This window comes from Penicillium diatomitis (assembly GCF_028827545.1).
Source record: "Penicillium diatomitis strain IBT 30728 chromosome Unknown utg000013l_segment0_segment0, whole genome shotgun sequence".
Taxonomy (NCBI): domain Eukaryota; kingdom Fungi; phylum Ascomycota; class Eurotiomycetes; order Eurotiales; family Aspergillaceae; genus Penicillium; species Penicillium diatomitis.
This window is the reverse complement of record NW_026623185.1, coordinates 958,402-971,106: the sequence shown is the minus strand read 5'-3', so window position 1 is coordinate 971,106 and position 12,705 is coordinate 958,402. Positions and strand designations below refer to the sequence as shown.

At 47.5% G+C, this 12,705-nt stretch overlaps 6 protein-coding genes across 6 annotated transcripts; 2 read left to right on the top strand and 4 right to left on the bottom strand.

Moving 5' to 3' along the window:
• Positions 1-2,142: 2,142 nt before the first annotated feature.
• N7539_008662 (uncharacterized protein) lies at positions 2,143-2,598 on the top strand (the record flags this gene model as incomplete). Its single annotated transcript, XM_056938257.1, has 2 exons — positions 2,143-2,343; positions 2,392-2,598. 2 exons carry the CDS (start codon positions 2,143-2,145, stop codon positions 2,596-2,598), a joined length of 408 nt encoding a protein of 135 aa, XP_056786639.1.
• Positions 2,599-2,617: 19 nt separating this feature from the next.
• N7539_008661 (uncharacterized protein) lies at positions 2,618-4,240 on the bottom strand (the record flags this gene model as incomplete). The annotated part of the gene is made up of 1 exon (XM_056938256.1): positions 2,618-4,240. One exon carries the CDS (start codon positions 4,238-4,240, stop codon positions 2,618-2,620), a length of 1,623 nt encoding a protein of 540 aa, XP_056786638.1.
• Positions 4,241-5,117: 877 nt separating this feature from the next.
• On the top strand, positions 5,118-5,515 carry N7539_008660 (uncharacterized protein; the record flags this gene model as incomplete). Its single annotated transcript, XM_056938255.1, has 3 exons — positions 5,118-5,234; positions 5,288-5,316; positions 5,371-5,515. The coding sequence occupies 3 exons, from the start codon at positions 5,118-5,120 to the stop codon at positions 5,513-5,515; spliced, it is 291 nt and encodes a 96-aa protein (XP_056786637.1).
• Positions 5,516-5,727: 212 nt separating this feature from the next.
• Positions 5,728-6,135, bottom strand: N7539_008659 (uncharacterized protein; the record flags this gene model as incomplete). The annotated part of the gene is made up of 2 exons (XM_056938254.1): positions 5,728-5,906; positions 5,958-6,135. The coding sequence occupies 2 exons, from the start codon at positions 6,133-6,135 to the stop codon at positions 5,728-5,730; spliced, it is 357 nt and encodes a 118-aa protein (XP_056786636.1).
• A 2-nt stretch (positions 6,136-6,137) lies between these two features.
• N7539_008658 (kinase-like domain-containing protein) lies at positions 6,138-7,196 on the bottom strand (the record flags this gene model as incomplete). Its single annotated transcript, XM_056938253.1, is given in 3 exon segments — positions 6,138-6,491; positions 6,511-6,886; positions 6,943-7,196. 3 exon segments carry the CDS (start codon positions 7,194-7,196, stop codon positions 6,138-6,140), a joined length of 984 nt encoding a protein of 327 aa, XP_056786635.1.
• A 1,591-nt stretch (positions 7,197-8,787) lies between these two features.
• Positions 8,788-9,918, bottom strand: N7539_008657 (uncharacterized protein; the record flags this gene model as incomplete). The annotated part of the gene is made up of 1 exon (XM_056938252.1): positions 8,788-9,918. One exon carries the CDS (start codon positions 9,916-9,918, stop codon positions 8,788-8,790), a length of 1,131 nt encoding a protein of 376 aa, XP_056786634.1.
• Positions 9,919-12,705: the final 2,787 nt, after the last annotated feature.

Genomic DNA, 12,705 nt, shown 5'->3' with positions numbered 1-12,705 from the left:
TGAAGGGATTTAAGCCAAAAGACATGTTGGTACAGCAATGCGAAGCATTCCCTCCTTCCTGATTCGCTTTGATAACAGAACTTCCCAAGGCACGAGTTCTTTGGCCGCACAAATCTTTACATGTAAAGAGAAGAGGTCACTGATAGACTGAGGCTCCCCACGAATCCACGATCCACCACGCACAGTATCTCTGCTGCCATCATGGTACACCACCGAGAACACAATATCAGGTGTGTTAACTGTATTGTGATTGTACAGTATGCCGCAAAAGCATTCGAAACGCCTCACCCTATCCAACAAGGCAATGTCCATTATTTTGGGCTAACAAGTGGTTATTACATACCAAAGGCGTGGGGAGGTGGGAAATAGATAGATTGCACAAACCTACCCTCTGAATGTTGCGCCTGCCACCGGATAGCATCTCGACAAACTTCACAAATAGCGGCCGGTCTTCAAATAATATATCCTAACTGGCGTTATAGCGGGAAGCTCAAGGATATCACTATCCATGCTATTGCTTGGCTGTGAAGACTCTCCGCGAGATCTGCCTTGCGAGGCCGTTGGCTCTGTGGCCCTCCATGGTGAGAGACGAGACTAAACAATCAGATCTGAGAGTAGCTCACCTGAGATAGGTTTAATTTGACAAGTAGCTGAGTCTGCTCCAACTCTCGTTTGGATTGGATTTTTTGTACCGTAGACAGGATCGGGTTCATATACCATGCCCTCAGATCGCGCATGCGAAGTTGTGGTGCCAGGGATCTCTCGATCCAAGTCCTCATTACGGCCTTGGCTCTCGTCTCCACCCCAAAAGGAATCATTATCATCGTGATAGAAACCCAGGGACTGAACGCAATTGGCAAGGAAGGCCGGAAGAGAGAAAGTGGGTAGACAATCCATAATAGAGGTGTGTCTCTGACGTTGAGAAGGTATTATCAAAGATAGAGGTACCCAGAAGTGCGTCAGGATCATTGATATATAGATCTATACAATTCGCAAGTTCAGTATTATTCGTTTCTACAATCCATCAGTCTCATTGAAAAGGATCTGCACAGTCATGGTTAGTCCCCACACTCCACGAGAGAGCTATAGTGCTAACCACCAAAGCCCTCTCCGATTCCTGAGGTTGTCTTGGTTCCTCCCGCAAAACTGGCCTTAGAGGTCCTGGTTTATTCGAGAATTGGTTCTCCATACTTCTGGACTTGGGTACCCCCAGAGGACCTTAGCCAGGATGCTAGATTGTTGCTGGATAAGTGCAAGGCTTTGAAATACTTGAAACCGCCTGAACCTATCAACGAAAATGTTGTCGCCTTGGTGGAGGAGGTGTTGGGCCGTTGGAGCTATGACACTGTTCTCAAGTTAACCCTGACAACTTGGCATTTTGATCCCTGGCATATTGAGAGACCGCCTTCTTCAGCATCGAAGGATTTAATCTCCTTCTTGAGTCAGCCCAATAAAGCCGTGATTGAGATACTACAAGACCGATATAGAAGCATGATGGGCCGGGGCGCTGCGTTGAACGATTCCTTCGATTTTTTGCTGGTCTTGAACTGAGTACGGAATAAGGAGTTTGGCCTGAGCTATGTTTGGGTAACTTATGCTTTCATTATGCAGACTACGTCTCACGTTGATATAAATTTTGTGGGCTTGAAAGGACAACTTGCCTGACCGGTTGTGTTCAAAATTACCACCGATGTGTTGTCATCAATGCGCGCATTTATACCGATTGGTACAAGCCGTAAGCTTCTCGTAGCAACCAAGTACAACGAAGCCGAGAAAGGAGTGCCCTCTTCATTAAAAACCAATTTGTGTAGTACTGTAGACTAGCAGAAAATCCACTTGATATTATGGCTGAATAAATCCGTATTATTGTAGCGCAGCCTGGCAGTCCGGTTCGTGGTAGTGAACCTAGTTCTTAGCATCCTTGATACTATGGTACGTAAGACATAAGTCGTCCCGCCCTTCACTTTGATTTGGGTGCCCAATGGTGGTCGCCGATCACGTGCTCATTCCCTGACATCTCTCTGATTACCCCACCATACCTCACCCCACCTCTGTTTTTCCCACTGTCCTCACCGTTCAAAGCGTCTTTGCCCTGACAAGAGTTGCTCATTCGCTGAGACTGGCGGGAGTTCGAATTTTGACATGTCGCAAACAACATCAGACAAGCCACATCTATATGAGGATGACTTATCTGAAAGCGCGGATGCGGAGCGCAAGATATTCGCACAATGGGCCTCCTCTGCAACCTTCAAAAAACAAGCTGATGATTTCGAAATTCACGACTCGGACGAGCTAGGCCGGAAGCTGAGTCCATTTTTGGAAAAGCTGGGTCTGGTTGGCAAGGTATATCGCGCCCTTTGAAGTTTAGAACACACGCCTGACAAAAAACAGGGGTATTCTCTGGTACAAATTCCCGGTCCGAAACACGCGCCATTCCACTACAGCAAAGGTGATGCATTTATAATCCCTATCCAAATACTTGATAACAGTCCGAACGCCTCGGGAAAGCCTCTTCGGGAAGGGAAACGACTATACATGAAGGCAAACCATGAAGTGAAGATTGAACCGAAACTGCGTTTGCTCTTTGTCCTGCTTTAGCGAGTGAAGACACGGCCCTTCATGCGGGGATAGTGGAAAAAGAAGAGAGCTCATGAGAGGCCATATTTTGTGTTGTTCGTATTTCCGAAACTGGATTGCGAATGTCACCGGGAAATGCAGAGCACGACCGTGGGACGAACAGATGTTGTTGGATTGGGATATTTGACGGGCTGGTGGAGAATAGACTTAGCTCGTGGGACATGCTACATGACTCAGAGTCACTGGCCAAGCTGCAATTGACGTCGGTTGTATTTCTAGAGAATTGAGCCAGATCGTGTGATCTTGGGTTTGGCACAATTTCAACCTCTTCCGGGATTTGTTGAAGTTGCATGAATGAAGGATTTGTCTGACTCCTCTGGGGGTTTGATTCAGCACGAGGAAACGTGGAGAACGTCGTGAGCTCATGAGAGTTCATGCTGGGGTGAATAACATCGCTGGGTTGGCAGTTCGACGCTCCATCTGGCTCACTATTTGGCTCAGTCTGGGAGTCCGCAGGCCGTGCACGAGTCGGAGCCACAGGCCGATCGCCGGTTTGAGAAGATGTCACATGTGCGAGTGAATGGGTGTCTCTCCTCCTCCGTTTCATTGTTTGTGAGATCATTTCAAAGTCTCCACTCAAGTTCTCAAACCACTGTGAAATATACCGTGCTGATGCAAGAACAACATTTCTCTGGCCGCTTTGGCTGTCAATAATGACTTCAGAACTGTCACATTCCTGCAGCAAGGATTTTGCGAGTGTTGGTAACTCCGAAGCTGAAAGAGCTTGAAATAGAGCATACTCGAAAATTGTGACAAGGGCTAGGATTCCTTTAGCGGCATCTTTTTGGTCAGGCGAGGTGGAGTTGTCGTTCAGCAACTTAAGAAAAAGAAGTTGGTTCGTTCCTCGCTGAATCCCCTTTCGCATGACATTATGGTCTGATTCAGGGTAGCCGTGTTCTCTGGCAAATCTAGTCATTTTTCCAGCAGTTTTAGGAGGATGGGCCCCGATCCCGTTGTAGAGTACATCAGCTCTCGGCTTCCAGCCTCGCGCAATCTCCCAGTCGGTGAATTGCTGGGCGAGAGATAGTTGACTCAATCCTTTCAGAAGCTTCTGTTCCTCGGTTGGGGTTTTATTGCCGTCAATTTGTTTCAGGTGGTCAATCCTTTTATCTGCAAACTGCATCTCCTGCTCGGTCTGCAGTATCTCGGAAAGAGAAGCATAGGACTTGCAGAATTCGAGGATTCGAGGGAGCCTCTTTTTCGCAGCTCCGATTAATGCCGCGGAATGTGGATCCTTGGTCGCTTGTCGCTTTCGTTTGCGTGTAGTGCTTTCCAGAGAAGTTTTTGAGGATGACTTGGAGAGCCCACGGCCCGGTAGGCTTGAAGCATTGCTCTCTTGAGAAGGCGTGCTTGAGACTATGAGTTGCGAGAAAGTATCTGATTGTGAACGTTGGGCTTCTGGCTCGGTGGGTCCATAGGGTCCGCCATGGACTCCCACATTGACCCTGTTCGGGGCTTCATCTTCAATCCAATGGGCGTTGATAGCCCGTCCAATCTGTGTTAAGGTCCGAAGTGCCAGGTCACGATGAGTGTTGAGTATATCACTAGGCGTATCACGAAGAAGCTTTAACGCTGATAGAACCTCAGCTTCTTGGGGTGCCATGATAGGTCTCAAAGTAGCTAAGAACTTTGGAAAACTGCGGGATTGATTCCTCAAATATAGTTTGGACACCGGGGGCGGGGCAACGAGCAGGCTCCAATACTGGCTGAGAGGCACCAATTAAAGTAAAGCTCTTTGGCCGACGGCCAAAGAGCTTTACTTTAATTGGTTCAAAGTCTTGATCTGCCGCACACGGATCACAAGTATAGACTGCACCCCCTGAAAGCAAAATATAGGACTAACGGATGGCTAATGCCAAGACCTGGCATCCCACTTGCCTACGGCCACGTCAGCTGTGCATCTGTGTCCCATCAGCGGAAGTTTAACATGTGCCATCGCTGCAGAGTCCATCACACAAAAATGACTTGGAATCCCAGCTCAAACCGCAACTGGAAATTAACGTGAACAAGTCTCAGGTGGTGCTCCTTTCGACAATACTATAGGATAGCCACATGACCCGCAGCCCCGGATGGCCGCGTTTGGCATCTGCTTTAGGTTGTTCTTTTATTCCTACCATGACACAAGATCGCACGAAATGTTGCCGCAGAAACACGAGCAACAGGAATAGAGGGTGTTTGTCGACCAATAAATAAGGATTTGTTCCCGCCGGTGCTTATTCCATGTAGCGCGCGCGAAAAGGATTGGCTCTAATCCACTTACAGGTATATACGGGAGATTCTCTGCATGATATCCAATCTCTGCGCCGCCTTTGAAGTGGAGAAAAACAGAGGTCTAGGTCCCTTGTCATGATAGCACTTCCCTTCTCGTACACCACCCATTTACGATATAAATATACCTGTGGGCGACCTTCGATGGGAAAATGACCTAACGTTTACTTCTCTCATTGTTTCTGCCCACTGTTAGCTGAATTGTTTTCAGAATGTTCAAGTCAACAGCCCAGCGCCTTTACAAAATCGTTGGGAAAACCAAACTAAGTGACCTCCCTCCTGAGTGGCAAGCTCCTGTTTCTCAGTTTCTTGATGCGGAAGAAAAGGCTGTGAGTGACCAGTCGATAATGTGAAATTTGGTCTTGTCTAATAAATACAATAGGACCCGAATTTCAAGAACGCTGAGATAAGGTCTTTCTCTGCAACATATGTCAACCTTGAAACTGAACTAATAGAACAATGTAGGGGCTCCAAACCGCATCGCTCGCACGATGATCCAGATGATAAGGAAGATGTAGTATCGATCCGTCTCAAGGATGGGGATGACAAGACCATGCGAAGGGCCCACGTCCACCTAGATGGCTCGTCCAAAAAAATCAACATTGGTTGATTCTTGCCATTGCTTAGGCAGAGGATATCAAAGCGTCTCAGATAGCCTCTATTGTCGTGACTTTATCACCGAATGATCCGAGAGTACAATTAAAAATCAACATACGTTGAACGCAGGTACATTGTATTGTCTAGTACCGGTCCAATTACCTCACGCGTAGCAACACAAATGGCCTAAGCCGTCAACTGAAGAAGTTTCCAGCAGGCAAGACATTACGGCGATTTTAACCAGGGGTCCGACAATAAATCCTTTGCTGAGGCTCTCTCTTCTGGTCGCCATTGAAGCATCTTGCGCATGAATTCAAGGAAAAGCTTCTGTTGCGCCCCATGCAAATTCCCTTCGAGCTGCTCCAAAGTTAATGAAGGAATCGGAACTACTCCCTTCCAATTGCCTTTATTCCTTTTAGTCAAGCTCGGGTGATATTAACTGATTGAAGACGTACCTTCACCGTCAAAAAATTCTGCAGCATATTCACTGCTCTGGATCATCTCCTTTGGTGGCGGACCAAGAAGTGCAATCATTTCAGCGATGTGATGAGAATCTGAGTTCTTCTTCCTCGAGTCTCTGGCGTAGAATAGATGCCCTTTGTGAAAAAGATCCCAGGTCTGTGAATTATTCATTGTTAGTCGGAGTAATCTTTCAGTGAACATAATCTAATCAAGCAAAAGGCAGAAAGATGCCTGCTTACAACGACTCCCACATTCCAAATGTCGACTTTTCGATCCCAAGACATTCGGAGGAGTACCTCTGGAGCTCGATAAATATAAGGTTGAATGTCACCAGAATATTGAGAGGATCCAAATCGAGCTTGACCAAAATCACACAGGACAGGCCGGCCATGTTGCTTCGTTCTTCTGAGGCTCCGAGAAGAATAGATCACCCGATCCCCGGTGATCTTCCGAGGGCTGGGATTGGATTTCTCCTCCTCCTCGAAATCGGACAATATCGAAACATCGTCAATCCCAAGCATGATATTCTTTTCTTGTATATCTGACAAAAATTGAATCAGGCCTGATTTTTTTGGAAGATATTGGAGTAATCATACCAGTGTGAACAATGTCAGCTTCCGTATGCAGAAAATCCAGGGCAAGTAGGATATGGTGCAAAGTCAATTTGAGTATTTTTTCAGGGAGTATTTTTGCTGCAAATTGATTTCGAAGGTCATACAGACTTATGCCTAGAGGTTTGTGGACGAGGCATGGATAGTAAGCATCTGCTGGGCCAATCTGGAAATTATCCAGCGCCGTGCGAACAAACATGGCGCCCGCGTGGGTTGAACTGGCATTATTGAGGCGATCATAGACTTCAATTTCTCTTCTGCTTTCGGTTGACTGGCGCTCAAACACCTTCAATGTGACGTAAACATGTTGCCTATCCCATGATTAATTCTTGGCACATTGATCCGCGTGAAGGTCCAGCGAACGTACTGGAGATCCCTGCCAAGCCAAACCGTCGAGTAACCCCCGAACCCTAACTTTCCAATGACTTGGTATCTGGAGTGAAGAACTTCACCAATTTGTACAGGATAAAAGCGACTCTGTGTATACCACGGAAGCGTTTCTTCCTCAAGCAATGTGCTTGAATCGAGAAGTTGAAAATTTGATTGTGCAAATTGACGCACGGGTGAAGCAGGACGCCGAAACAGGGGGCATTGTCGCAGGCGCCAGATCAGGCGAGACATCCTTGCCACCGCAACAGCTAGTTGAGTGAACTTGATGAAACCAGGGGAGGTGTCAACCCTTATATCGCATAGCTGGACCACATGATCGATGACTCAGCATTTCTGCATGGGCCGCATGTTGCCTCGGTGCCATGAGACCGCAGCCAATGATGAAGCAGAATTGTGCCGATTCTGCCACTCGAACCCGGTTGGGTTGCTTTATGGCCCTAAAGGAACATGCGTCAGCATCGCTGAAAACAGCAGGCGGTGGAATTCACCGCCTTTTTTGGGCAGCCAACTGAGGGAACTGAGGTAAATCACCTTCAATGATGGATGGATATGCAGTTCTTGCAAGACTGCCTTACAAGACGACGGTTCCAAAACATTATGCCATTACGCAGTGGCCAGTGAAGCTACCACACTCGCTCTTCTGTGTGCCGATGGGGTTCCGTTCTCCAAAGTCCTGACGTATTCTCCAGATAAGACAAACGCCGTTGGAACCAAATATCTTCTTGAAAGACTTAAAGGACTGTCTTCCAGAGTATTAAGGATGGTTTGATAGAGCATTCAAGCACTGAGATGAAGAAGACAGCGGTCGTCTACCATTTTCCTTTCGATGATCATGAAGAAAATCCGTGATATATTTTAATAATACAGCTCTCGATTATAATGAGACATGCCGTTCCTATACACGTCTACGCCAACCCAACGCCAAAGGGAAAGTGCCTTTACATGAAAGGACACAAGAGGTTCAAAAGCCGAGCAGGCGATTACCAGGGATACCCACCCATTCTTGAAGGTGGCCTTGGGCTACACCGGACACCGCCTCAGTGCTAAAAGCTCGCCAAACTTGAAGGGGAGCAGTCTGTTGAGACGCCGTCACTGCACACTCTTCCCACTTTCGTACAGTCTGCCGGGTAAATGCTTGAGGGAATTCGCCGGTTGTCAACAAGTGGACTACCGCCGCATCAAGCGTAGGGTAAGGTTTGACGATATGCGGTTGGTCGTTGAGTACATACGCGATCAATGCATCCAAAGAAAAGTGGGTATTATTTCTGCATCTCAGTCAGCGCACAGCAATTTTTTCCCCAAAATAATGGCACTAACATTTTCTTCACTGCTTCCCTACTACATCGCAGGAGAAAGCTAGAGCCGAAGAACCGGGCGCACCACCACCAATACTCACCAAGCCGTTTATTATTGTGGAAGGACTTATTTAGTTTTCTTTTGTCCAGCCCCGACAGCCCACTTGTGTTGCACAAGTTGTTAGTGGCAGTTTGTTTGAGAGTAGTCGCCGCAGTGCCGCGTCTTCGTTCGCATTCAATTTCTCTTTCGTACAACAGAAAGAGAAGAACCCTTGAAACAAGCAGCCTCAAGTATTGCATCTCATCTTCATTCTGCAGGGTCACCAGGTATTTTATGAGTCCGGCACGATCAGGCGACGAGTCCATGCTCGAGGTCTGATTGAATTCCCACGTCGCCCCATTCCAGAAGCCAGAAGCGAACCAGTGCCGGGAATGTTGTTCCAAAAATTCTGGAAAATCAGGCATGAGAAGATGGTCACCTGTCCTACGTACTTGAGATCTCTCTCTTTCAGTGAGTGTTGAAAAGGTCACGTCCAGGGGGTGGGTTCGGGAGTCGGACTGTGGTCAGGCTCGAGAAGAGGACTACCAGCAGAACTCGAACCGAGCGAAGACAAGGCATCACTAATGGCCAGGTCCTCGTCATCAGCTACTAGTAAGGAAGACTGGAGCGCCGCTGCCTGTATGCTACCATTAGATAAGGTGGAATTTTGACTTGCTCTTCTTGCTGTTGGGTCATCAGTTTCTGGGGTGCGCTTTCGTTTGCGGTTCTTGCTATTCCCAGCAACCCCTACGTGATCATCGGTCTGACGAGGTGCAGGTGAAGCCTCATTAGCAGGAGAGGAGGGAGACAAGACTGATGCACGTGCTAGCTCTGAAACCGCTGTATCTGTGACATATTCGTCTCCAGGGTGAGAGTCTTCGGGTGATTCCCTGACTCGTGGTGTGCTGGGCTCAGTTTCTGAGTTCGAATTTGGCAAAACGGAACGGTACTTCAAGAATTTATAGGCATCTTCCAAAATGGACTCCATTTCTTCGTCTCCCATATCGTCTTCGACGGAAGGATGTTTGTATCCAGTGGAGACCGATTTCGATGCCTCGGAAGCGCTCCCAATGTTTGCGCCAGCAGAACCATCCGTGGGTGACGCTGGAGAGCATGATGAGAGAACTTCGCGCTGGACGGTCTTGCTTGGGAAGTTCTTTGAGTATTCGATGCGTCGTTTTTCTGGGATAGGCGTTTCTGGCGGATTGGACTGGGGTGTAGGATAGGAATGAGTGGGGTTGAGACTGGGGATCTCTTCACGCGGAGGCAGAGATTCATTCCAAAATTTGTTGTTGTCTGCACGTGCTCCTGCAACCCCATCTATCTCCATCTCATCTAACTCCGCCGATACAGCACCTACAGAAACATCACAAGGTGACGTAGCAGTCGATACAACGAGGTCCGACATTTTAGGGATAACTTCGGAGGATGATCTAGACGCTGTTTGGCCGACCATGCCCGATGGAGGACCCTTGTTAGAGAGGGATGAGCTGATGTCTGGGACTTCGGCACCAGGGACCTCTGTTCGGGGAACGGCCTGTTGATTGTCGGTACTAAGATGACGTTGTGTTCCAGTCCCATCCACATCAGTCGCCTTGGCGTATAAATTCTGCATCATCAGGTCCAAAGAATTGGGGTCAGTAGCAGTGTTCAAAGGTACTGGAGTGGACCTGACTTCCGCAGAATTTTGAACCCCTGGAGAGCCGTCACCTATGGTTGCACAATTGGTGACAGCATGGATTGCTGGGGTTTCCAGATGCAAACTTGTATTGTCCAATTCTGCTGCTTGGTGTAATAGGAGCGCGAAGTCAAAATTGTTCGGTACAAGATTGCTAGATTGTGTCGAAGTATCTGCACCGAAATAAGAGCTTCACTCTGAGAGGTTAATCCTCCTGAGAGAATCCTCTTGAGAGGAAATTAGTCCTATAAGGCCCGACCGGAGAGCAAATGCCAGACAAGAGAGGATACGTCATAGCAAGGCCCTCTTTGTACTGCATGTGTCCTATAACGGTCATTCTAGTCCCAGACTAGTCCTGAAACATCCAGTAGTAAAAAAACTAATGTGGTATAGATAATCTAATTCCACATGCCTCTCTTCAATAAGCGCGAAGACAGCACGGAATGACTACTATGTGATTTGTTATGTGCGTAAGGTACCCTAGATTATACGGTGGTGTTAGAATTCCAAGTCTGGCATATGACAGAATGTCAATTGGTATTAAAACTAGTTAAGTACGAAAACTAAATTCATGATACTTAAGTGGTATTTAAACCAGAGAGATCGATATCTACCCATTTCGAGTGATTCACGTGCCAGCTCAAAGTAGGGAGTGACTCATTGGTCCGCTGTGTCCATTACCGGATGAAGTGGGTCACTGCAGCGCAGTTCACTGCCAACCGCAGTGGCCTTCTACTCGGTGGTCCTTTTCAAGACAAGACAGGCTGGCAGTGCATATGTTGAGGAGAATTCACGAGTTTGGGACCCCACTCCTAGTGAGGAGACGCTCCATTGGCCAGCTGGGCTCGTTGCCTGCCGAAGCGGGTCGCGATCGAGAGTGATCTGACTCACTACCGAAGTGGCCTCCTATTGGTTTATCCTTGAGCGGCAAGACTCCCCTGCGGACGCTGTGGCTGAAGTCTGAGCTAGGGGCGGGCCGCAGCGAAGCCTTATTTAGAGCTACATAAAGGGATGCCCTTCCTCATCTTTTCAAGCTTTGAAACATCGAGCGACCGGATACAACTGACGACCCTGTTCTACATTCTATTAGCCACGATGCCTTACTACCTTGTAAGTAGCTTTGTACCTTTATAACCGCGCGTTTTCAGCTAATTTAATCTCTTCGATTTACCAACAGGTTGAATGCTACGAGGGCTTTTCCGCTGAAAACGACTATCAGTACGCCTTCTGATTCAGCAGACTTTGAAATTAATTACTAACTATCTTTTCTGCAGGATAATAGAATTCATCAGCGGGAACTAAGGCGATAATCTGGATGACTTTGAGGGTTCAATGGCTATTCGTGGGTGCAAAGATTCCAGCGTTCTATACATATCGCTGTACTAAGTTTACTCTGATATTTACAGTGCTAAAATTTCCAAAGACACCGTGGCTTGTTTAAATCATACGAAGATGTAGAAGGCATTGAGATTGACCTGCTGGCGACGTCTCAATTATCTTCAAAGGATGAAGCGACGGGCCGCCCTCTGCTAGACAATGTCGTGCCACTGGTGGAAAGCGCCTCATTCGACATCCATCCAGGCCTCAAAGCCACACGAAGTCGACAATAATCAGGCGCGACCCATGCCGTGCCACCATTATTCTGTATCGAATCTACCCCCAATCGTACGCATGGCGCGTAATGCCGACTTCCAAGTTGTGATTAAATGATAAATCTGGGTTATTTACGCCGAGCCATGTATCTGGGAATAGACCAGAGTGGCGGGGAAGAGGAAATGCTTGTAAGCAAACCCTCCTCCTCAGGTACACTCACTGGACTTCTGACGTCGATCTCTTCAGCAATACCACATAGTTACTCCGAAATACCTTGACCGCCTTCAACCCTTTGCAGTGAAACCTCTCCAGTTCCGAGGCGTGAACGTTGGAATTCTGACGGTAACTCTCTACCTCCTGGAGTGGTAAAACGGCTTCTGCTTGAGTACAAAGTCATCCATAAAAAGCAGGCTGTCAAAGACGAGAGCAAAGCCAGACTTCCTGGAAATTCGGACTTCTCCTGCAAGGCAGATCCGATTTTTATCAGGGATCCAAAGCGCCTCATAGCGCGGGTCGATTATCCAGTGAATTACCTTGATGGCAATGAGCATGTGCATAACCCATGTGACTCAAGTCCCATGCTCCAACACTGGCAGGGTGACGTGGTAAGCTCGCTCTTCGTACATACTTCGCGAAGTGTTACTAACTGAAAGTGGCTTGCTGGTGAGGAAAAAGGGCAAGGTGAATGGAGTCCAAATGAAAGCAAGGCGTGCATTAGATTCAAGCCCTTGGCTGTTCATCGGGCGTTCAATTCCAATACCAAAAATGCAGATTTCAGTTCTCTGCTAACCAGTTCCTCACTCGGATTCAACAAAATTGAACAACTATTCGGCAAAAATTTCCGACTCTCGGCTCACTGTGGATTCGTTGATTTTACTCGCTAAACAGAGGTATCCAGATCTCGCCAATATCCTTCGAGCATTGTAAGATCTTTCGGGTCATTCCTTTCCTTGTGTTCTTATCCAAATCGTCCAATCCGCTCCGACTGTTCACACGCAAGGGTGGCCCAATGTTACTCTTTAAATTCCTGGAAAGAACAGGGGGCATTCCCTGGAGCATACCAAGCGATTAGTGCCGAGGATTCTGATATCCTAGCTAGCTATATAACTGCGTAAGATTTCGTCCGTGAATCTT